This window comes from Bos mutus, chromosome 11 (assembly GCF_027580195.1).
Source record: "Bos mutus isolate GX-2022 chromosome 11, NWIPB_WYAK_1.1, whole genome shotgun sequence".
Lineage (NCBI taxonomy): Eukaryota > Metazoa > Chordata > Mammalia > Artiodactyla > Bovidae > Bos > Bos mutus.
Window position 1 is genome coordinate 34,738,482 of NC_091627.1, and position 25,390 is coordinate 34,763,871.

A 25,390-nucleotide genomic window follows, 5' to 3' on the forward strand; every position below is an offset into this window, starting at 1 on the left:
GTATTTTATCTATTGTCCTCCTTGTTCAGTTCTTGGCTGTGTGGTCAGTTGCTTCAGGTTTGTTTTGGAAATTGTAAAATTTCTGTTGGTCTTTTTTCACATCTTGGAAAAAGGAAGTACTTTTTTCCAACTCATCTCATCCTTCTCAGAAGATACAGGACAGGAGTGGTTGGGAGACGCACCCAATTTGTTACAATTTCTTTGTTTCTAATTCCCCTGATCTTTTGTCATTCTTAACATGGATTTCCACTTTATGTGATTTAAAGATTGTTTCCATTAAAAAAATAATTAAAACTGGAATAAAGCCTTTGAGATAATAATTAAAAAAATTTTTCTGCAGAGAATTGTTTCAGTAGATAAGCTTTTAGAGAACACTTATATGTATGTGTGTGTATGAGTGTAAATATATACATATGAACTGTTTGCATTTTTCACTTAATAGTTACACTTCTAAAAACTAAGCAACTGTGACAAGTTAACAGTAAGTCTACAACTTACAAGTGTGAAAGCTTCTATTTAGTGGACAAACCTGTGTGTGGAGACACGATTGTTTTGAGTTTGCAGTTCTCTGTCTCAAGCTCATCCTAATTTTATTATCAGATAATAATACCTAGGAATAGGAAGTGAAATGCTTTGAAATTTAGTGTTCGATGTGGTTTGAGACATTTGTATTATTATTCAACCTTTGCTCTCTTTTCCCTTTGTATCAACTGGTAATTTTCAGATGCTATTAAAATTGTTTTGTCTTTCCTCCTCCCACAGGAGAAGAATTAGAATATGAATTTGATGAACAGGGTCATAGCACTTGGCTCTGCAGGGTGAGGTATGTTCTTTTGTCATAGCATCCATTTCTGGAAAGTGGCTAATATCAAGTTTAATTCATGGTTACAGACAACAACCCAAAGGGCAATTTTAGTCTTTTTGAGACTATTCATGAATTTGGGGATTGATAGTTATTAACACATTGGGGTTATAGAGGGATGGGTAAGGAAAGGTGTAAGGTGTAAGGAAAAGAATTGAAATTCAGCTTTGGCAAGATAGAACAAATTGAACTGAGAGATTAAAAAGCTATCTCAAAAATATGACTGTTATCATAAAATATTAATGTTTTTCATGAGATTGGAGCTTAGTTCTGTGCTTAAATCCCTCCCATACCAATGCAGATTACCTGTGGATGATTCAACTGGAAAACAGCTAGTGGCAGAGGCCATTCACTCAGGAAAGAAAAAAGAAGCAATGATTCAGTGTTCACTGGAAGCTTGTCGAATCCTCGATACTTTGGGATTGCTGCGGCAGGAGGCGGGTGAGTATGTGGGGACTCTTTTTCCCTTTTTAAAAAAAAAGATGGATAGAAGGAAGAAAGATTGAACACATAAAGTAATAAAACCTTTTTTTAGGGGAAAAATGTAAATTGTACAGAATTCTATGAAATGAGAAGAAAAACATTCTCTATGTCTTTAACCAAAGGTAACCTTTGTTTATTTATATTCTCCCAGACATTATCTGCAGACATGTGTTCAGAACTAGAACCTTTAACAAAATACAAACACTCATAGCAAATGCATTTATAGTTATATTCTTTTGTGACTTTAAAAAAGTTTTATTTATTTTTGCCTGCAGTGGGCCTTTGTTGCTCTTCGCGGGCTTTCTCTAGTTGCAGAGAGTAGGGGCTACTCTCTGGTTACAGTGTGCGGGCGTCTCATCACAGTGGCTCCCTTTTTTTGCGGAGCACTGGCTGTAGACTGCTGTCTCGGTAGCTGTGGCACACGGGCTTAGTTGCTCCATGGCATGCGGGATCTTACAGGACCAGGGATCAAACCAGTGTGCCCTGCATTACAAGGTGGATTCTTAACCACTGGACCACCAGGGAAGCCCCTTTTGTGACTTTTTAACACAAGAATGTATCATGGATAGTTTTTATATTGTTGCGTTATTTACCTTATTTTGGTAATTTTTATATCATTGCATTAAATTTGCCTTATTTTTTAAAAAATTGGGTGTGTAATTATTTTTTTTATTCCAAAGTTACTTTTTATTATTGCGAAGTAAATTACATATACTTTAAAACTACCAAAGTCTTAGAATATACCTGTTCTTGTCTTGCCCCTCTACCGTCTTCGACTGTAGAAGGCCTTTACCTTTTTCAGTTATTTCTTCTGGCATTTAAATATATCCATATGTCTAATGCGATATCTTGTAATAACCTGTAAGGGACTATAACCTGCAAAACAAAAATTAATTACTATGCTGTATACCTAAAACTAATGCAGTGTTATAAATCAGCTATACTTCAATAAAAAAAAGTTTAAAAATTTTCATATTTATAAAAAGCATGAGCATGCTATTATATTTTTAGTCATGTAAACATGACTATTTTTAGTCATGTAAACATTAACAAGTATTTAATGTTTATAAGGTTATGTTTATGCAAATATTAATTACAGCTGAGCAGTTTTGAGTTAATAATTGTGTTGTGTGTTTGATTTTTTTGGTACCTCTTTCTCATTCTTCCCGCACATATCAATAACCTTCTAGTGTGTTTTTCCATATGGTCAATTAGGTTAAGTAATTTATCAGTAATTTATCTGATTTTTTGGGAGACATTTCTCCTGAAGAACACTCTTCTTTTAAGGATGCCTGCTGCAGAACAGTAATCTAGGGCTTCATTTGCTATCTTCCTTGAGATTTCCTTTCTTTTTCTCTAGGGTTGGATTTTCTGTTTCATGATACTCATATTTCTTGGTTTAGTGGAACACATCTTTCTGTAGTTTTGGCAGGTTAGGAAGCTGGTACCAACAATAAGGGCATGGATGGTAATAATCTTCAGTGGAGTTCACGTCTTTCATTTTTCTTGCTCTACTGTTGTTTTGGTGGACATCCTCTGGTAGATTCCTAAGAAAGGATAGATAGCAAGTCAGCTTTATTAAACTCTCCACTCTGAACGTAAAATTATTCTGGCTTTACTTTTGGTTAATAGTTTAGGAATAGAACTCTCATTTGGAAGTAATTTTCCTTCACAACTTTGAGGGCATTGCTCTTATATGACATCCAGCACTGCTATTGAAGTCCTAAACTATTCAGGTTACTGATCTATCATATGTTATCTTTTTTCCCCTCCTCTCACTAGAAGTTTGTAAGAGTTTCCCTTTGTTCTTAAAGTTCTGAAACTTAACTATGATGTACCTTTCTGTGGGTTTATTTTTATCCATTTCCCTGGGTACTTGTTGGCTCTGTTTGATCTGGAAATCTGGACAGTTCAGGAACATTTTGGGAATTGTGCCATTCCCTCATTTTATCTTTCTGTTCTCTGGAAGTTTGTTTGTAAGATATTGAACCTCTTGGGCTGGTTGTCTGTGTTTCTTTTTTCCCTTCTCTGTCCTGTTTCTGTGTCTCTTTTGTTCTTTCTGGGATATTTCTACAACTTTATTTCTGTATTTTGCTATCAAGATTTCAATTTCCACAGCTCATTTTGTTCTTTGGATATTCATTTTTAAAACGTAATATGCCATTGTTGCTCATGGATTATTAATGTCTCATTGGTCTGCTGATCTTTTTTCTCCAGGTTGTTTTTTCTGTTTATTTGATGTCTATCCTGCATGGTAGAGGTTTTTCTCAGGTGTCATGTAGTTCTTAGTTGTAAAAACTACTTAGGGACAAAAAGGTGATGAGCAGCTTGGAATATATAGGTGGGGCTATTTAAATTTGAGCAACACTATAGTACATATACACAATGGAGTATTACTCAGCCATTAAAAAGAATACATTTGAATCAGTTCTAATGAGGTGGATGAAACTGGAGCATATTATACAGAGTGAAGTAAGCCAGAAGGAAAAACATAAATATAGTATACTAACGCATATATATGGAATTTAGAAAGATGGTAACAATAACCCGGTGTACGAGACAGCAAAAGAGACACTGATGTATAGAACAGTCTTATGGACTCTGTGGGAGAGGGAGAGGGTGGGAAGATTTGGGAGAATGGCATTGAAACATGTAAAATATCATGTAAGAAACGAGTTGCCAGTCCAGGTTCGATGCACGATACTGGATGCTTGGGGCTAGTGCACTGGGACCACCCAGAGGGATGGTATGGGGAGGGAGGAGGGAGGAGGGTTCAGGATGGGGAACACATGTATACCTGTGGCGAATTCATTTTGATATTTGGCAAAACTAATACAATTATGTAAAGTTTAAAAATAAAATTAGGAAAAAAAAAAAAGTTTGAGCAACACTACAGAAGGATGTGGGTGGGCATTTTGCAGGGGAACTCCTGATGTAAGTATCTGTAGATTTTCATTTTTCTGCGGGCAAGATTCTCCAAAGAGTACTCCTCGGTCTCCTGCCTGAAGAGAGAGGACTGGCTGCCAGCATTCCTGGACCTATGTGGTAGAGATAGCTGAGCATGTTCTCAACATTTAGCCATTTTCAGGACAATGCTAGTTTTTGAACATAGTACCCATGCCCTCAATTGTACTAGTCAATCCATAGTTCAAAGACTTTCTATCTTAAACTCGGGGTTTTTCCTGGGGGTGGGAAGGATGTGAGTAGGTGGGATAGATGATCTGTTTCTCCATCAGCTTTTACTCAGGCCTCTTTATTTTGTCACTGCTATCTAGCCCCAGTTCTAGACCTTTTGAGGATTCTGTAGTATGATCAGATTGGTTCTGTTTTTTCCCCCCTGTTGGGTTAGGATTCTTTTTTTTTTTTTTAGTTTTGCTAAGTTAGTTTCCACTCGTCTGTCTGCTTTCTAATTTCCAAAAATGTGGTGGTGCTGTCCCCATTCCTATTCTTCCTGTCTTTGTAGATTCAGTTCAGTTCAGTTCAGTTGCTCAGTCATGTCCGACTCCTTGCGACCCCATGAATCGAAGCACGCCAGGCCTCCCTGTCCATCACCAACTCCCGGAGTTCGCCCAGACTCACGTCCATTGAGTCAGTGATGCCATCCAGCCATCTCATCCTCTGTCGTCCCCTTCTCCTCCTGCCCCCAATCCCTCCCAGCATCAAAGTCCTTTCCAATGAGTCAGCTCTCCGCATGAGGTGGCCAAAGTACTGGAGTTTCAGCTTTAGTATCATTCCTTCCAAAGAAATCCCAGGGCTGATCTCCTTTAGAATGGACTGGTTGGATCTCCTTGCAGTCCAAGGGACTCTCAAGAGTCTTCTCCAACACCACAGTTAAAAGGCATCAATTCTTCGGCGCTCAGCCTTCTTCACAGTCCAACTCTCACATCCATACATGACCACAGGAGATTTGGAAAACTCAGCAGTGGCCACAGGACTGGAAAAGGTCAGTTTTCATTCCAATCCCAAAGAAAGGCAATGCCAAAGAATGCTCAAGCTACCGCACGGTTGCACTCATCTCACACGCTAGTAAAGTAATGCTCAATATTCTCCAAGCCAGGCTTCAGCAATATGTGAACTGTGAACTTCCAGATGTTCAAGCTGGTTTTAGAAAAGGCAGAGGAACCAGAGATCAAATTGCCAACATCCACTGGATCATGGAAAAAGCAAGAGAGTTCCAGTATTTCTGCTTTATTGACTATGCCAAAGCCTTTGACTGTGTGGATCACAATAAACTGTGGAAAATTCTGAAAGAGATGGGACTACCAGACCACCTGATCTGCCTCTTGAGAAATCTGTATGCAGGTCAGGAAGCAACAGTTAGAACTGGACATGGAACAACAGACTGGTTCCAAATAGGAAAAGGAGTACGTCAAGGCTGTATATTGTCACCCTGCTTATTTAACTTCTATGCAGAGTACATCATGAGAAACGCTGGACTGGAAGAAGCACAAGCTGGAATCAAGATTGCCGGGAGAAATATCAATAACCTCAGATATGAAGATGACGCCACCCTTATGGCAGAAAGTGAAGAGGAACTAAAAAGCCTCTTGATGAAAGTGAAAGTGGAGAGTGAAAAAGTTGGCTTAAAGCTCAACATTCAGAAAACGAAGATCATGGCATCCGGTCTCATCACATCATGGGAAATAGATGGGGAAACAGTGGAAGCAGTGTCAGACTTTATTTTTTGGGCTCCAAAGTCACAGCAGATGGTGACTGCAGCCATGAAATTAAAAAACGCTTATTCCTTGGAAGGAAAGTTATGACCAACCTAGATAGCATATTCAAAAGCAGAGATACTACTTTGCCAACAAAGGTTCCTCTAGTCAAGGCTATGGTTTTTCCTGTGGTCATGTATGGATGTGAGAGTTGGACTGTGAAGAAAGCTGAGCGCCGAAGAATTGATGCTTTTGAACTGTGGTGTTGGAGAAGACTCTTGAGAGTCCCTTGGACTGCAAGGAGATCCAACCAGTCCATTCTGGTTGGATCAGAACCAATCAGATCTGGTTGGATCTGGTTGAAGGAGATCAGCCCTGGGATTTCTTTGGAAGGAATGATGCTAAAGCTGAAACTCCAGTATTTTGGCTACCTCATGTGAAGAGTTGACTCATTGGAAAAGACTCTGATGCTGGGAGGGATTGGGGGCAGGAGGAGAAGGGGACGACAGAGGATGACATGGCTGGATGGCATCACTGACTTGATGGACGTGAGTCTGGGTGAACTCTGGGAGTTGGTGATGGACAGGGAGGCCTGGCGTGCTGCGATTCATGGGGTCGCAAAGAGTCGGACACAACTGAGCGACTGAACTGACTAGACGGACCTTTGTTGGCAAAGTAATGTCTCTGCTTTTGAATATGCTATCTAGGTTGGTCATAACTTTCCTTCCAAGGAGTAAGCGTCTTTTAATTTCATGGCTGCAGTCACCATCTGCAGTGATTTTGGAGCCCAAGAAAATAAAATCTGACACTGTTCCCACTGTTTCCCCATCTATTTGCCATGAAGTGATGGGACCGGATGCCATGATCTTCATTTTCTGAATTTTGAGTTTTAAGCCAACTTTTTCACTCTTCACTTTCACTTTCGTCAAGAGGCTTTTTAGTTCCTCTTCACTTTCTGCCATAGGGGTGGCATCATCTTCATATCTGAGGTTATTGATATTTCTCCCGGCAATCTTGATTCCAGCTTGTGCTTCTTCCAGTCCAGCGTTTCTCATGATGTACTCTGCATAGAAGTTAAATAAGCAGGGTGACAATATACAGCCTTGACGTACTCCTTTTCCTATTTGGAACCAGTCTGTTGTTCTGTGTCCAGTTCTAACTGTTGCTTCCTGACCTGCATACAGATTTCTCAAGAGGCGGGTCAGGTGGTAGATTAGTGTCTTTAAAAAAAAGATCTCTTTGCTGCAGTCTTAGTGGAGTGTGGGGAGAGAATGAAATTAGATATGTGTGTTCAGTATACCATCTCAACTTGGAAATGACCAGGTTTATAATTAATAAGGACTGTTTTGTTTGCAAATAATAGAAACCTAATGAAAACTCATATGGGGAAAAGGTTATTGGCTGCAGAAGCTAGAAAGAGTAACTCACAGGATTGAAGAAAGAACTGCATGAACCAGGACTGCAAGTTCTGGAAGCAAAACTTAGTGCTGTGAAACCAGAACTCGGTATTCTGAGGACACATGCAACCTGTATATGTGTATATGTATGTCTGTCTCATGAGTGCATGGCTTTATTTTGCAGAGAGATTCTAACCCCATATGGAAAAGCTGGATGCTTACAGCCCTGGATTTGTGTCTTCTGTCTGTAATAACCTTATTGGAAAGAGAGCCTCTTTTTCTCCTATATCTAAATATAACTCTGGGGGAAAGATTCTCATGAATCTGGCTGTGGTCACATGACTATACCTAATCTAGGTGGAATGGGAGAAAAATTTTCTAAAGAAAGAGGGTACTTTTACCACACCCAGGGGAGTTAAATGATATAGGATAGATAGAAACATAATGGCTACCATAGTCCCCTGCTGATGGACTTTCTAGATTTTCATTGTTACAGTGTTGCATTGGTAAATATGGTATGCTGCTGCTAAGTCACTTCATTCGGGTTGGATTCTGTGTGACCCCATAGACGGCAGCCCACCAGGCTCCTCTGTCCCTGGGATTCTCCAGGCAAGAATACTGGAGTGGGTTGCCATTTCCTGCTCCAATTCATGAAAGTGAAAAGTGAAAGCGAAAAATGAAAGTGAAGTCGCTCAGTCGTGTCCGACTCTTCGTGACCCCATGGACTGTAGCCTACTGGGCCCCTCCGTCCATGGGATTTTCCAGGCAAGAGTACTGGAGTGGGTTGCCATGTCCTTCTCCTTACAAATAGAATTGCTGAATTAATTGCATCTTTGATGTTGATGGATGTTGTAAGATTGACCATCAAAAACATTGTGTCAGTGTGCTTTCCCACCAACTGTTTGAGAGTGTGTTTCTCCATATCCTTACCAAGTGAAAGTGAAAGTGTTAGTTGCTCAGTTGTGTTTGACTATTTGCGACCCCATGGACTGTAGCCCACCAGGCTCCTCTGTCCATGGTATTCTCCAGGCAGGAATACTGGAGCGGGTTGCCATTTCCTTAGACATTATTAATCTTTTTATGTTCTTTCCAGTCTAATATATGCTTCCCTTGTGGCTCAGCTGGTAAAGAATCTGCCTGCAATGCGGGAGATCTGGGTTCAGTCCCTGGATTGGGAAGATCCCCTGGAGAAGGGAAAGGCTACCCACTCCAGTGTTGTGGCCTGCAGAATTCCATGGGGTCGTGAAGAGTTGGACAGGACTGAGTGACTTTCACTTTGAGTCTAATATATATGAAATGGTATCTCATTATTTTAGTTGGTGTTTTTAATTGTTAAAAAAAAGTTTGACATCTTTTTAAATGTTTGTTGGCCATTTGTATTTCTTTTCTGTGAACTACTTTGATTATCTTTAAGATTTTCTTTTGGATTATTGGCCCTTTCCTCATTTATTTTTTTCCTTTTTCACTAATTGATTTTTGAGAGCTTTTGCTCATTAAATAAATTAGCTCTTCCTTTGTTTAACTTTTTTATTGTGGTAAAACATACATATCATAAAATTTACCTTTGTAGGCATTTTTATGTATACAGTTCAGTGGCATTAAATGCATTCATGTTGTATAACCATCACTACTATCCATCGCAGAACTTTTTCTTCATCTCATACTGAAACCTTGTACCCATTAAATAGTAACTTCCTATTCTTCCTCCCTCCAGCACCTAGTAACCAGTGTTGCTCTTTGCCTTTATGAATTTGACTAGTTTAGGTACCTCGTGTAAGTGGAATCATGCAATATGTGCCCTTTTGTGTCTGGTTCATCTCATCTTTGATAATGTCTCCAAGGTTTTCTCATTTAGTCGCTAAGTCTTGTTGGATTTTTTGAGACCCCCATGGACTGTAGCCCTCTAGGCTTCTCTGTCCATGGGATTTTCTGAGCATGAATACTGCCCTTTGTTTTTATATGTATTTTGGCAGCTTGTTGAGTCCTCTCTTTTAATAATTGGTGGTGGCATTTTAAGCTGCTTGCCTACTTGCCTTCTTTCTTTTTATTTTATTTTTAAAATTTTATTGTTTATTTTATCTACCTCTAGTATCTCGGAAAAGGAAAGCCAAGAACTGGGAAGATGAAGACTTTTATGACAGTGATGATGACACATTTCTTGATCGGACTGGCCTGGTTGAAAAGAAGCGTCTGAATCGAATGAAGAAGGCTGGGAAGGTTGATGAGAAGCCAGAGACCTTCGAATCACTGGCAAGTTTTAGTTATAGAAGTAGCTGTGGTAGTATTATAAATAGTGTATTATTTATGTTTGTTTTTTAATTTTTAAAGCACTAGCATTGAAATCTGGTAGTGAAGTATTATTTTTGTGATCTGTAAGTTTGATGGTAATAAACAACCATTTAGTCTTATCCAAGTTGGAGAAAAGTTTGGCTTGTTGCTAGAAACTGTATCTACCTCTAGGTGGGTTCAGTTAAGTTCAGTTCAGTCGCTCAGTCGTGTCCAACTCTTTGAAACCCCATGAATCGCAGCACGCCAGGCCTCCCTGTCCATCACCAACTCCCGGAGTTTGCTCAGACTCACGTCCATCGAGTCAGTGATGCCATCCAGCCATCTCATCCTCTGTCGTCCCCTTCTCCTCCTGCCCCCAATCCCTCGCAGTATCAGAGTCTTTTCCAATGAGTCAAGTCTTCGCGTGAGGTGGCCAAAGTACTGGAGTTTCAGCTTTAGCATCATTCCTTCCAGAGAACACCCAGGACTGATCTCCTTCAGAATGGACTGGTTGGATCTCCTTGCAGTCCAAGGGACTCTCAAGAGTCTTCTCCAACACCACAGTTCAATGATCCATTAATGAGCATTCTTTGGATATTATCTTACCATATCTTTGGATATGATCTTTGGAAAAAGAAAAGGAAAAAGTTCCAAATTGTGACATTCTGAGGTGCAATTGACCTTGGCTTTTGGTAGTCAAGAATTGTGAAAGGAATTTCTGAGGAGTATAGTTCTGGTAATACAGGCATACCTCAAAGACATTGTGGGTTCAATTCCAGACCACTGCAATAAAATGAATATTGTAATAATATGAGTCACATGAATTTTTTGGTTTCCTGGTGCATATAAAAGGTATATTCACACTGTACCGTAGTCTCTTAAGTGTATAGTAGTAGTATCTCTAAAAAAAATAGTATATATTTTAAAAATACTTTATTGCTAAAAAATGCTAACCATTGTTCTATCAATGCAGAGTTGTGACAAATCTCTAATTTACAATATCTGCAAGTTGCAAGTAAAGTGAAGCTTCATAAAATGAGGTGTGTGTATAGTTTTAAACAATGTGTCCTTCATGAAATTATCATAAGATGGCCTGCATTTTCACCATATTAATTAGTATTCAGAGTTTAAAACATTACTCAATGTCTAGCTTTTTGATTCATCAGTGAAAACATGCTTTGGGTTCTTTTGAATAAAATAAAGTCTGTGTTTTGTATATTGCTTCTATTTAATTCTTGGTTCTTTAATTCAGAAATCACTTCAATTAGAATTAAATAAATGAAAAATGTTAACTCCATGAGGAGCAGATTTAAATGCACTTCTGAATTAATCCTCTTAAAACTTGTCACAATAATGAAAATAAGAGGAAGAAGAAAAGGAAAGCTACCATATTTTGAAAGATACAAAACATGCTAACCCTGTTAATTTGGTGTTATAGGTTGCGAAGTTAAATGATGCTGAAAAGGAACTCTCTGAAATTTCTGAGAGACTGAAAGCCTCCAGCAAAGGTAAGGGAGTGACTCGTTAAACAAATATTTATTGAGTGTCTACTGTGTGTAGTGCACTTTGCTAGGTACTAAAGCTGTATTGGTTAGTAAGATATAATAGATATGGAGCCTTTCTAAGGAGCAACATAGAATTTTAGAACTACAAAGAATATTATAAAGTATTTGTTTCAGCCTTTTTATTTAATAGATGAGGAGAATGAAGCCCATTGAGGCAAAGTGACATTCTAAGATCTGGTACAACCAGTTTCCTTATTCCTAATATCAGTATCATCTTCTGTCCAGCTTCAAGTTAGTGACTTTTCTATGGAAACTTGGGCCAAATTTTAAAATATTTTCAGCCGTCTTTCTGAACACGTATTATCCCTTTCTTGGACAGCTCTGTCAGAGTCTCCGTGTCAGGACTCTTTAGATGCGTTCATGTCAGAAATGAAGTCAGGGAGTGCATTAGATGGTGTGTCCCGGAAGAAACTTCACTTGAGAACTTTTGAACTGAGAAAAGAACAGCAGAGACTTAAAGGGTTGATAAAGATTGTAAAGCCAGCAGAGATTCCAGAACTAAAAAAGTAAGTCTTGGTTATACTTGAAATTTTAAATAAGCATGTGTTACATAGATACCATTCTGAATTATATCTTTGTTTCATAGCTAATTACTTTGGACTAGAAATAGATTATAAGAAACTCTTTAAAGCACAAAAGGCAGTGGTTTTGAAATGGGTAAAAAAACATTTTATTTGTGAAATATAAACTGCTACAAGATTTTTAAAGAAAACTATATTGATTCCAGTTTCATTGGAGGGCTCTAAATTTTTACTTAATCTTTTAGTGCAGAGTAAACTTCTTTAAAAAGCAGAGATGTTACTTTGCCAACAAAGGTCCGTCTAGTCAAGGCTATGGTTTTTCCAGTGGTCATGTATGGATGTGAGAGTTGGACTATAAAGAAAGCTGAGCACCGAATAATTGATGCTTTTGAACTGTGGTGTTGGCGAAGACTCTTGAGAGTCCCTTGGACTGCAAGGAGATCCAACCAGTCCATCCTAAAGGAGATCAGTCCTGGGTGTTCATTGGAAGGACTGATGTTGAAGCTGAAACTCCAATACTTTGGCCACCTGATGCGAAGAGCTGACTCATTTGAAAAGACCCTGATGCTGGGAAAGATTGAGGGCAGGAGGAGAAGGGGACGACAGAGGATGAGATGGTTGGATGGCATCACCGACTCAATGGACATGGGTTTGGGTAGACTCCAGCAGTTGGTGATGGACAGGGAGGTCTGGCGTGCTTCAGTTCATGGGGTCGCAAAGAGATGGACACGACTGAGTGACTGAACTGAACTGAAACTTCTTTAAAAAACAACATGCACAAAAGGCTAATTTCCCTAATATATAAGGACCTATCCACCAAAGAGACAAATGGGCAAAGGGTATCAACTGAAAGTCCACTGAAAAAGAAATACAAATAACTCTTAACTATATAAAAAGAGAAATACAATTACTATACTTATAATAAGAGAAATACAAACACTACAATGTATTACCATTCTTATCTATGATTTTAAAACCACAGATGAAAAGATATGAGTACAGATTGTCATTTTAATGCCTGTATCTGTCATTCTCAAGAACAAATTGATAACTCTTTAGTATATTTAAATACTTTTTAAAAGTGGAATCTGTTCCTTTAAAGGTGGGGAAAAAGCACAGTCTCCTGAAGTTGATTTTATTGTTAACTTTGGTTTCAGGGGAATTATTGGACACAAATGATATTTGAATTATGTTATTGATAGATGGTAGATTAGCACTAGAGTTAGACTTCCTAGGTTTCATTCTCAACTCTGTCAATTACTTTTTGGGAATTTTTTTTTAATATGTATAAAGTATCATTTTGTTTATAAAGTAGATTTGGAGTCTGTCAGTAGTTTAGCTTGACAGTCGGTCATAAATTGTACATAAATGTTCTTTTTTTTAAATTCATTTTTATTTGGAGGATAATTGCTTTACAATATACTTTTTGGGAATTTTAAAGCAAGTTGTATAACTTCTTTGATCTTTACTTTCCTCTTCTGTAAATTAGAAGAAATGATGTTACAAAGATTAACTGAAAAGCACTTAACAATGTGCTGGCATATATGTATTGTCATCTTGTCATAATTTTTACTGTCACTGATATACTTAGCAGCTATTTGTGGAATTGTTTTTGTGGAGCAAAGGTAAAAACTCAGGAACCATAGTCCAGAGCAAACAAATTAACAGTGAGTTTCAATTCCAATTCTGTAATCCTTTAATCTGCGAAGTAGTCCAAGCTAGAAGACAAACATCAGCTTCCTCCAGAACCTCCCCTCCTGCTGTCTATGTGTCTTCAGTTTCTCCTCCCTTTCTTACTTCAGAAAGTAAAGTAAGAAAAAACTGCTTTAGAAAGCATCCGGCCTTCAGATGCTGTGTATCTTCTCCTTCCTCTTCTCACTTGAGGGTTGAACTTCTAAACTTCCTACCTAATTCCATTCCTCCTCCACCCACAGCAACTCTTGATTGTGATCCCATCTTCTACTTTTCATCTCCTTTGGGAGTCTTTGCGTGTCCTCCAGGCCAGCCAGGCTATTTAATGGAGCTGAGAAATATCTGTGTTGCTCTTGCCTTTGCTTTCCTGTGCTTCCTGACGCTTGTGGGGAGGGGATATGAGGGATGTTTGACAAAGCATCTTTAAGGGCAGGCAGGCAGGATTTCCTCCGGTGGCCTTATCAATGCAGTGGGTCTGTCGCAGTAGAGAAAGGGGGAGAGCACCTCTGAGCGGGGAAGACTAGGTAAAAGAAGGCAGGATTGGAACTGGGGCTTCAGTCGAGCAGAGTAATCAGTTTCTTGTATGGGTCCCTGTGAATCAAGAGTGCCAGTGCTGTCCTTATGTTCCAGAATGCAGGGTTGTCCTCTCATCATGCAGAGAAAGCATAGGGCTTTCTTCCTTCTGTCTCCTCGTGCTATCTTGTCCCTGTCACTTATGCCTACTCTCTGAGTGTCTTGTCAGCTCAACTGCTGTCCTTTTTGTTTTGCTTTGTTCTTTTTTTCCTTGCATCTTTTCTAATTTTTACAATCTCTTCTTTTTGCTCTTCCTTAGCTTTACCCTCAGGTGCTTAGCTTTTAAAACTATATTCAGCCAGTGAGAACATTGACAGCTCACCAGCTGTGGGGTCTATCATTAATTCTTTGTCAGGATATCCTGCCTCCCACCCCCTATACACATACTTTTTTTTTTTTTTTAACTTCTGTGCTCAGAGCTGTTGTGTGTGGTTATGATAAGTGTGGCCTCCAGGTAAGTAAGGTATTGAGTCCTTTTCAGAGGTTGGTAGAAAATAGGGCTTTACACCATGGATCCATCTCCTGCTACTTAGTTGGAATGGATCATGTCTATGTGTACTGGCATGTTATGAATAAGTAATATACAGGCAGTACCCAGGTCAGTGTCCTTTGCCACTGACCTGTGTACTGTATGTATCATTTTATGAATGTGAAGTCAGATAGCATGTTGTAAATTAAGCACCTTGTAAATTACTAGACTGTGGTAGCAGCTTCATCTGACCCTTAATAGCTCTGTGTCAGTGTTGTCCATTCAAAGTCTGTTGGCCTGAATCCCTCTTCATTGGTGTATGCGTAAGTGTTTACTTTATGGAAAGTTTTGTTTTGCCAAAAGTTTCTTTCTCATGGTATTTTTAGATAAAACCTTAGCCTCACAGAGGATGAGATGGCTGGATGGCATCACTGACTCGATGGACGTGAATCTGAGTGAACTCCGGGAGTTGGTGATGGACAGGGAGGCCTGGCGTGCTGCGATTCATGGGGTTGCAAAGAGTCGGACATGACTGAGCGACTGATCTGATCTGATATACATATATATATAAAATTATTTTTTCTTCCTAGAATTGAAAGTCAGGCTACAGATGGAGAAAACAAAGCTAAAAAGCTCACGTTGCCTCTCTTTGGTGCCATGAAAGGAGGAAGCAAATTCAAATTAAAAACGGGAACAGTAGGGGTAAGTTGTAGGTCAAGGTCTTAAACTTTTAGCTCTTGAGTTATCCTGAGTGAATTTTTCTCTTTTCTTTTCAAAACTCAATGACTCATTGCACAGTAATGTGAAAAGAGGCTGTGGACTTGGTACGATCACATCTTTTCCAGGATGTGGTTCTTGGATTTTTCTCTTCAGCCCAGGGTTATCAAGAATTGATGAATCGGGACTTCCCTGGTGGTCCAGTGGTTAAGACTCTGTGCTTCCAATGCAGGGGGTGTGGGTTCAATCCCTGGTTGGGATCTAATATCCTACATGCTGCCCAGCTGAAAAGAAAAAAGAATTGATGAATTGATTCATGCCAATTTGCATGTAACCGATTTGTGAATTAGAATACCAGTTTATTAATTTGTGATCAATGTTGCATTTAAGAAAGAGTCTCCTGTGGTTTTTTTTTTTTTTTTTTTCCCCTGGTGGATAGATGTTATAATATTCAGACTCAGCTAGCACTTGTTAGTAACATAATCTATACACCTGGTTCTGCCATATGGTTTTTCTTCCTTCATTTAATCCTTCCATCACTTTATGAGACCTTCCCTGGTGGCTCAGATGGTAGAGGATCCCCTGCTAATGCGGGAGACCTGAGTTCCATCCTGGTCATACTGTAAAGGTACTTGTTCATGGATTTTTTTTTCCCCTCATAGAAGTTACCCCCCAAGCGTCCAGAACTCCCTCCAACTCTAATGAGAATGAAGGATGAGCCTGAAGTAGAAGAGGAGGAAGAGGAGGAGGAAGAGGAAGAGGAGAAAGAAAAGGAGGAGCATGAAAAGAAGAAAACGGAGGCTGGAAGCAGTAGGCTGCAGCAGGAGACAGAACCTGAAGAAGCAGCGCAGGAGACGAGTCCTCCCACAGACTTCACATGTTCTAAAGAAACAAACCATGGTAGTGTCTTCTCTCTCCTTCCTATGCTGTGCAGTGGGCATTTACATTCATCATGCATAGGTTTGAAAAAGCGAAGCCAGTCCTTGCTTATGCATTTTGACTTTGTGACACTTTGTGATAATGTGATACAGCTGACTGTAACCTACCTTCCTGGTCTTTCTTTGATTGCCAGTTATTATTTATTCTCACTGCAAAATATGGGCGAGTATTTCCAGTGTGTTCGAGTTACTGAAAGTTGAAAGCTGTGGAATCTGAAACCTCAACGGCTGTGGAGCAGTCCTGAACTGCTGCCACTCTGTGACTAGAGGCTGGTGGAACAGGGTGGATGATGGGGCCTGACCAGGTGGTCTCAGAGAAAGCCTTCCCTTAGTCATTTTTCCCCCACAGAGGCTAAATATAATTGTATCTGCAGCTTGTACTTCTCAGGAAACATCATACCTCATTCATCTTTTTGCCACAGTACCTGGCCGAGAACCTGATATGTAGTTTTCACCTACCTCAGCAAAGGGCTAATGAAAAATGTAAAAGAGGAAATTGATTGGTTTTTAAATATTAAGTATAATTTCTTCTGCTTATAAAAGGCATATATGTTCATTTTAGAAACTTTGGATCATACATAAAAGTCCAAAGAAGAAAAGAGGAATCTGCCACCCCTAGATATTATTATCTTTTTAGTAGCCCCTTAACCCTTGTCAACTGCGGGGGTTATTTTCCTGCAGGTTTGTTGAACTGCTTTGCAAGATTAAGACTGCAGAGAAAAAAGGGAACATTAGGGAAAACAAAAAACATTGGCAGTAAGCTATGTGTGGAAATGTGTGCGTATGGACTTCCAAAACCAGGCATGTCCATGTGAAAACACCAGGCCTGCCTGGTATTTTTAGGTTACTTTCAGCTGTTTTAGGCACAGAAAAGTGACTGTTTCCTCATCTTTGAGAAGTAAATCTTTTGTTTTTGCATTTTCCTTTGTTACTGGCACCATGCTTGGCCTTTTCAAAAAAGGCAGTTATACATACTTTTTTTAGCATCTAGTCTTTGATTCATTCATTATAAGGATGATACATAAGCAGCATTATAGGGGAGCAGTAAGTATTGTATTTTTTTGTTTGGTTTAGGTCCCGAAAGCAAATGTGTGTGTCTAAAAATAGCCGATTAAAAATTTTGGTTTATAAGATGCATTAATTAGTAAATGCACCTGATTAGGGGTTACTCCAGGCATTCATTTATTAATTTACTTACTTATAAAACAACATTGGGATCATATTGTACATGCTATTTTATAATCTATTTTTTTCTATGTCTTAAAAAAATACTCTTTTAAGTGTGGTTTTAATAAGGGGCAAAGTGGCCCATCACGTGAATGTGCCATAATTCATTTAATTAACTATTATTATGCATGTATGTTTTTATTAATTTTTGCTATTATAAACATGCTTGTATGTAATAAATCTTGGTGCTCATCTTTGATTATTTTCTTTGAATATATTCCTTGAAGTAGAATTTTTGGTTAAGGAATATGTTCTTTTTTCAGGCTTTCAGTAAGTATTGCTAAAAAGTTTTGCTTCAGAGGTGGCCAGTTTTTGAAGTAGAAAATTGGTGGTTCTCTGTTAGACATCTGGAGGCATGTTTATTGAAAACCTAATTAAGCTTATTGAAGCTAATGATAGGAAAACTGGATGATTATGTATGTACTTAGCTTTTCTTGCTTTTGTTTTCTTGGGTCCCCACCGCAAATTAAGTTAATACAGTATGCTTTGGTTCTGCATTTTATAGAAAACATGTCTCAACTCAGCCAAGTGGAACAGAATAAAGATTGCCAAGAGATTAGTGAAGCAGCTGCATCGTGTGAGGAGCCCTCAGGCAAGTGGAACAGTGACTCCTCCGCTGCTCCTCACACTGGCAGCCAACTGGTGTCAGAGATAGGGTGGAAGCTGAGCTGCGGGGTGCAGACCTGGGGTCGATGCTGCTGCCAGGGCCATGGACAGAGTTGGAATATATGAGAGATGTCTATTTGGTGCCATCTCACTTGTCCTTGTTTCCTCCTCTGCCTCCTGGGGTTCCCCCCAACCTACAAAGCACCCTAATACCTTCGTTTTCCTCTGGTTCTGCAAAACCCTCTACAAATTTACCTCTCCCAGAGTTGAGTATGTGCCTATCATGAGGGTAATTCCAACATTCTTAAATTGGTTGAAAGATTGGCCTATTAAAAGGACTGTTTTTATTTTTTTTTCTTTCTGCTTTTAACTATAATGATTAAATTGTAAAATAGTAAAGTCACTCCATTTTCCTTTACCTTTTCAAAAGGTGTGATTAAATTCAAGCTTAGGATTTGAAAACTAAGGTTATTAATGAAGGGACAGTTCTCTCTTTATATAGTCTTTACGGTAGTCAGAGTTTTTGAGAATTAGATTGTGGTGTTTTCTTCAATAATTATAATACTGTTTAAGGAGGAATTTTTCTTTTCTATTTTATTTTTCTGAAATAGCCATAGCCTCTTTTTTTTTTTTCTTTTTCATAAATTAGCATCAAAGAATGAGAATGAGAAAAGCAGAGATGAATTCAAGAAAAAGAAACCTCCTGGTCCAGGCAAAGTAAGTATTTTAGTCATAATCTTCACTTCTGAAAGTAAAAATGAATCCCTTTGTCATGAACCATATCCAGAAGAGTGAATCCAGGGGCTGTCTTAGCAGAATTCCCAGATGTCTACTACTCTTTCTTCTAGAAATCTGGGCTCTTTTATTTTTGAATTTTTATTTTTTTAACCTGTGGTGGAAATCTTTGTATTAATATATCAGTGCAGTGAGAGCTTCCTACCATGTGAAGTGAAGTGAAATAAAAGTTGCTCAGTCATGTCCAACTCTTTGCAACCCCATGGACTGTCCATGGAATTCTGCAGGCCAGAATACTGGAGTGGAAAGCATTTTCCTTCTCCAAGGGATCTTCCCAACCCAGGGATCAAACCCAGATCTCCCGCGTTGCAGGTGGATTCTTTACCAGCTGAGCCACAGGGTTAACCCGAGGACACTGGAGTGGGTAGCCTTTCCCTTCTCCAGGGGATCTTCCCGACCCAGGAATTGAACCAGGGTCTCCCGCACTGGGGATGGATTCTTTACCAACTGAGCTATCAGGGAAGCCCTCCTACTGTGTGGGTGTACTCTGTTGAACCAGTTTCCTACCGATGGACACTTGGGTTCTTTCTAGTCTTTTATTATAACAGTGCTATAGTGAATAACCTTAGTGTATATATAATTGTGTTGCTGCTGCTAAGTCACTTCAGTCATGTTCGACTCTGTGCGACCCCATAGACGGCAGCCCACTAGGCTCCCCTGTCCCTGGGATTCTCCAGGCAAGAATACAGGAGTGGGTTGCCATTTCCTTCTCCAGTGCATGAAAGTGAAAAGTGAAAGTGAAGTCGCTCAGTCATGCCCGACTCTTAGTGACACCATGGACTGGAGCCTACCAGGCTCCTCTGTCCATGGGATTTCCAGGCAAGAGTACTGGAGTGGGGTGCCATTGCCTTCTCCGTATAATTGTGTTAGGATAATGTAAGTTCCCAGAAGTGGAATTGCTAGGTTGTGTCAGGAGGTCCACCCTCAGGCTGGGTAGTTTCACAAGAGGCCCAGCATGTGATGGAATTTACAACTGTGGTGTCATCATTCACATGAATACTGAGCACAGCCAGCAAAGGGAAAAGGCACGTGGAGTGAAGTCTGGGAACCAGGTACAAACTTCTAAGGGTCCTTTTCCAGCAGCCACATAGGCTGTGCTTAGTTCCCTTCACAACAGGTGACAACTTGTGAAACCGGAGAAGCTCATTAGAGACTCAGTCCCCAGGACTGGTACTGGGGACTGATCACATAGTAATCCTGCCTGGCATCTACCCAAATTCCATTGTCCTAGAAGGAAGGCAGGTGTTTGGCATAAACCACATTGTTTTTATAGTTTTGGCTCAGTGGGCCACTCTTGTCAGGTAGGGTAGTGGGAACTCTCCTGAAATCAAAGTTCCCAGATGCCAGCTAACAAGTCTTTCACACAGGCCCTTCAAAGGGTAACAGTTAGGCTGCTTTGTTAACTTTTTTGCACCTGTATCAAAAGGCAGATGTCAGATTTTCCTCTCTGGGGTTAGAACTCTGACCTGCATTGACTGCCTCTTTTAGAAAAAAGTGCCACTCTCAGTGGCTGACAATAAGCTTGTTGAAGCTTTATGGGAAAAAAAAAAATCAAGATTCAGAGAGAGAGTGATCCCCCATTTTTGGTTACTTATGTCAAGATCATTAGTGGAAACTGTTCTCTCAATTTTTGTTTGCTAACAAAGATAGGGACAATAGTTCTTAGACTTAAATTCTTTTGAATAAAATAACATCTTTTCTTTGCAGGTTCCACTGATACTTTCCTCCAAATATCCAGAAGATGACCCAGATTACTGTGTGTGGGTCCCACCTGAAGGTAGATGGGTTTTACTTTTCTTTAAGATTTATTTATTTAGGTTTCAGAATAGGTAATATGTACATAAGTATAAGAACTTTACAAGATTATATAGTAGAAAAGTCTCCCTTCTGGAGGAATAGGTAGATATTTGATGATACTAGGAAATTATTGTTAATTTTTTTTAAAGTATGAGTGATATTGAGTTATCTTTTTTAGAGAAAGTCCTTATCTTCCAGGAATATTGTACTGTATAGAAGTGTTTGCAGATGAAATGATAGCTGGGACTTGCTTAAAATAATCCCGTGGTGGAGGATGAGGGAAGATAGAGGAGGGGCAATAGATAAAGCAGGATTTGCCACATACTGATAATTGTTGAAGCTGAGTTCTGGGTACATGGAAATTCATTATATTTTTCTCTTTACTTTTATGTATGTTTTAAATTTTCTGTAAAGTGGCAAAAAAAAAAAGTCTTCTAGCTGTGCTTTAGCTACTCAGTTTTTTTCCTTTAAAGACAACCAAATATCAGTTTCTTATCACTTCTTATATACATTATATAAAATGATTTTGAAAGCAATAAAATTTCATCACTTTTTTTTTTAATGTAAATGGAAGTATATCCTATACCTTACTGTTTTGCACTTAATAGTATATGGAAATCCTTCCATAGCTGCTTACAGATTTCTTTTCTTTTTTTTTTATGGTAACATAGTTCTTTTTTTATGGTATGGATATATCGTTACGTATTTAATCAGTTCTCTCAATGTATATTTGCTGTCTTTCCAGTCTTGTGCCATTACAAATAAGTCTACAATAAGTAACTTCTAATAAGTATAATTTTGCAAGTGTAGACATGCACTTGTAGAAAACAAACTCATAAAAGTCAACATATTGGAACAGAGGCTATGAACATTTTTAAGATAGTATAAATTGCGTTCTATAGGGATTATACTAGTTTATGTTCATACATACACCCTTAAGGCAATATAGGGCTTCCCTGATAGCTCAGTTGGTAAAGAATCCAGCAATAAAGGAGACCACGGTTCGATTCCTGGGTTGGGAAGATCTTCTGGAGAAGGGATAGGCTACCCACTCCAGTATTCTTGGGCTTCCCTTGTGGCTCAGCTGGTAAAGAATCCGCCTGCAATGTGGGAGACCTGGATTCAATCCCTGGGTTGGAAAGATCCCTTGGAGAAGGGAAAGGCTACCCATTCCAGTATTCTGGCCTGGAGAATTCCATGGACTGTATAGTCCATGGGGTCCCAAAGAGTTGGACACGACTCAGTGACTTTCACTTAAGGCAGTATATGAGATAATTGTTTCCCCATGTACTTACCACAAGTTGCTTTTTCTGTGGGTTGGATTTCTAATATGCTAGCAATTAATAGAAATGTAGGTACTAAAATGCTTGCTTTTTATTTGCTAGTAAATGTTAGAGTAGTGGTGAAAACACTGTAGTTTGAAATTATATACAAAAGGTCATATTTCTATTTGTTTTACTTTTTGGCCCACTGATGACTGGATATCTTTTCCCTCCTGACTTGGAAATGTGAATTATCTATTTTTCTTTGTTTCTTTTTATGCTGATATAGGCCAAAGTGGAGATGGCAGGACCCATCTTAATGACAAGTATGGGTATTGATTGCTTCTGAATCTTAAAGGAAGACCTTGTGGACCATGTGACATGGGATATTTAGGATAATATATCAAGTTGAATGTCCGGAGAAGGAATTCAGATGCTCATTTGTAAAATCTGGTGACTGGCATTTTCTTCTGTACTCCTAGCTTCCTAAATTTACCTACCTATCTGATTCTCTTGAATTTGATATTTATGTTTAAAAGTGTTTGTGTATGTATGTAAAAAGGAACCATATATTTTGAGAATTAGTAAAGTGAGAGACATGAGTCTATTAAAGTAAGAAGCTGAAAATGTCTCATGTTTATTTAAGGCCACAATGTCTTTCTTAAGCTTTAGGGACTATGCTTTTACTGAGCAATAGGGTGTTTTTGTCAGATGGGCTCTAGGATTCACTGATAATTGCCTTCTCAAGTAAGTGCTGAAATAGGAGGTCATGCCAGGGCATAACCCTGGGTTCTCTGTCATTCTTGGGACTAAGAATAGATACACAGTGGGGGTTTCCTACTCCCTCCCACTGTAGGCCTCCTGCCAAGTTTGAGGACAAACCCTGGCTTACCAGGACACAGTTCAGGAACACATAGCACACCTCATGCACTCAGGCACCAATGCTGATAGAAACTCAGCCCTTTGAATATCCTGGATTCTGACCAATCGGGTTAGTCACTCCTCCTGTGGAAAGGTGCAAATAAGGTCACAGAATGAAAAGCTGGATGTCTTCTGCCCCCTGTGGGGCTTCTCACCTCTGTAACGAGGGGAATAAAAGTCCCTTCCTCTCTGGAAACATGAAGAAATGCAGAACTATGTCTATTTCCACTCCCGCTTCCCATCATTAGTGCCTCTTTTCCACAGGAAAGGAAAGCCTAAGAGTGGAAGCAAGGTGGAAAACCTGTGGATTTGGCTGGAGGCAGACATAGTAAGCAGGCAGGAGAAAGGCTGTGGCCCAGCGAGAGGGAGTGGATGAGGTGTGGATTCTACGGGATGATGAGGTGGGCAGGAAGCAGTAACGAGAAACTTCAGTTACCCTGACAGATGTCTGGCCTGCTAAAAATAAGTCTGACTTCTCAGAAAACAATACCAATATTGGCATTAAGAGAAACTACTATTTTGGACTTCACTTAGACCAACAGACAAGAACTTGATGTAAGGAGTGACTGGAATTTGGGGGCAGAGTGGCCATGCCACTGTAGATCTAAATAGTGGACTAATCCGGATCACTGATCTTCAAAGGTAAAACTCTTTATTTACACAAAATTGCATGTGCAATCCTAATACTTGAACAGTTAAAAATATACCTAACTCTGGTTGAGTTGAAGGCATCAGGATTGGATGTACACACATACATACACCTGCATGCATATCTTCCTCTCCTCACTCTACTCTCACAGTGACCTTGAGGAATCCTAGGTGCTTCACAGAGCACAGTCTGCTTTAGGAAGGCAGATTTCTAAATGTTCTGGGAATAGTATGTACAATCCTATGTCTGGAGAGCATGAGAGCAAGTAGGATTCCATTGGCCAAAATAAAATATAAACATGTAACTTGTACAGTTAACATCAGTGTTTAAAAGACCAGCACGTGGATCTTAGCTTCTTTTTATCAAATAGGAGGCTTTGGGGACATGACTTATATTCCTTGAGCCTCAGTTCTGTCCTGTTTGAAGCCAGGACAGTAATGCTTTTAGCTCTTTGGATATCGGGTTTATTCTAGGATCACATGAGACCATGTAGACAGATGTGCTTTACACAGTTTTGAAGATACTAGTAGCTGTTATTCACCACAAAAAAGATCATAACATCTGGGCTGACTTACCTGTGAGAGACTGGATTGTATCAGTGATTCACCACTGTAGCTGCTTATTAGAATTACCTAGGGAAATTTTAAAAGTTTTTGATTCTAATACTTGGATCCCATGTCAGATCAATCTAATGAGAATCTTTGGCTTCCCAGGTGGTCCAGTGGTTAGGCCGCTGCACTTCTGCAGGGGACACGAGTTCAGTCAGGAACTGAGATCCCATATGCTGCGTAGTGTGGCCAAAAATAAATAAATCAGAATCTCTGGGTCAATCCCTTTTAAAGGCAGTCCAGGTAATTTTAATGTACAACCATAGTGGAGAACCTCTGAAGCGGAGTTGGCAGACCATTTTTTTTTTTTTTAATTAATGGCCAGGTATTTTAGACTGGCACGCCATACAATCTGTTGTGTCTACTCAGCTCTGCTGTTGGAGTGCAAATGGCATAGACAGTATACAATGAATGAGTGTGACTGTTCCAATAAATATTTACTCATAAAAACAGGTGGTAGGCCAGGCTTGGCCCAACCTCAGCTCTAGGCTAATTCACTTTTCAGGGTCTCATTAGATTCGAGATGTTCCTTAAACTTCTTCAGGATATTTGAAAAGTTTCTAATCAAAAGGCTAATTACCTGCTCCTGTACTATATGGTTGTAGTTTTTTGGTTATCCAAAATCTAAGTGATCCAGTGTCCTTTTCACAGAAACGGAGGCAAGGTTATTAGACATTACAAAAAATATTGTTAACACCAAGAATTCAACAGGTTATCTGTGAGCAGGGTGTCCCTGGTCTACTCTCGTGGCCTCCTTAGGAATTCTGCATCATATCTGCCTCTGTATTTAAAGAGCAATGGGAAGCCACTGGGATGTCAGTGATAGTGAAATGGTCAGATTTGGGTCTTTTAAAGAACACTCAAGCTACCGGTGGGAGGAAGGATGGAAGAGGAAAGAGGATGCAGGAAGACCAGTCAGGAATTTGCTGCAGATATCCAGCTGAAAGACGATGGCAGCTTGAATTAAGTGGAGATCAAGATGCAGAGACAGAAAGGGTCCTTGCAACAATTTAACGAGTAAGATGGCGGAGACTGAGTGATGGATTGTCTGGGAGTAAAGGGGGAGGAGGCTGGAGGGTAATTCCTCAGTCACTGGGTTGTACATCTGAATGGCTGATGCTGTTTGCTGAGATGAGGGGATACTGGAGGAGGACCTGCTGGAGGTGGAGGATATCATAGATGTCATCTGGACAAGTTGAACTTGATGTCCCTTTAAGACATCTAAGTAAAGATGTCTAGAAAACAGTTGGATAAAGAGGTCTGGATCTCAGAAGAGGGCTTGAGAACAATTTCAGTCTTCACCAGCTGAGCCTAAGATTCAGACCAGGTGGCAGGCAGAAATTTTGCAGGCAGCCTCCAGTCTTGGACAACTGGTCTCCAAATCT

The 25,390-nt window shown here is 39.5% G+C and overlaps 1 protein-coding gene across 4 annotated transcripts in view; it reads left to right on the forward strand.

Moving 5' to 3' along the window:
- Nucleotides 1-25,390, forward strand: part of SLC4A1AP (solute carrier family 4 member 1 adaptor protein) — a 75,716-nt gene that overhangs the window by 2,516 nt on the left and 47,810 nt on the right. For 2 of the 4 annotated variants that reach the window (XM_070379293.1, XM_070379291.1), the window contains exons 4-13: nt 763-823; nt 1,164-1,303; nt 9,487-9,647; nt 11,104-11,173; nt 11,550-11,736; nt 15,076-15,187; nt 15,865-16,102; nt 17,873-17,959; nt 18,623-18,690; nt 20,476-20,545. In XM_070379293.1, the coding sequence (XP_070235394.1) occupies nt 763-823; nt 1,164-1,303; nt 9,487-9,647; nt 11,104-11,173; nt 11,550-11,736; nt 15,076-15,187; nt 15,865-16,102; nt 17,873-17,959; nt 18,623-18,690; nt 20,476-20,545 (1,194 nt within the window). Of the gene's footprint in view, nt 1-762; nt 824-1,163; nt 1,304-9,486; nt 9,648-11,103; nt 11,174-11,549; nt 11,737-15,075; nt 15,188-15,864; nt 16,103-17,872; nt 17,960-18,622; nt 18,691-20,475; nt 20,546-22,116; nt 22,457-25,390 lie in introns of those variants that run through there. The other 2 variants (XM_070379292.1, XM_070379294.1) reach the window with 2 other exon arrangements.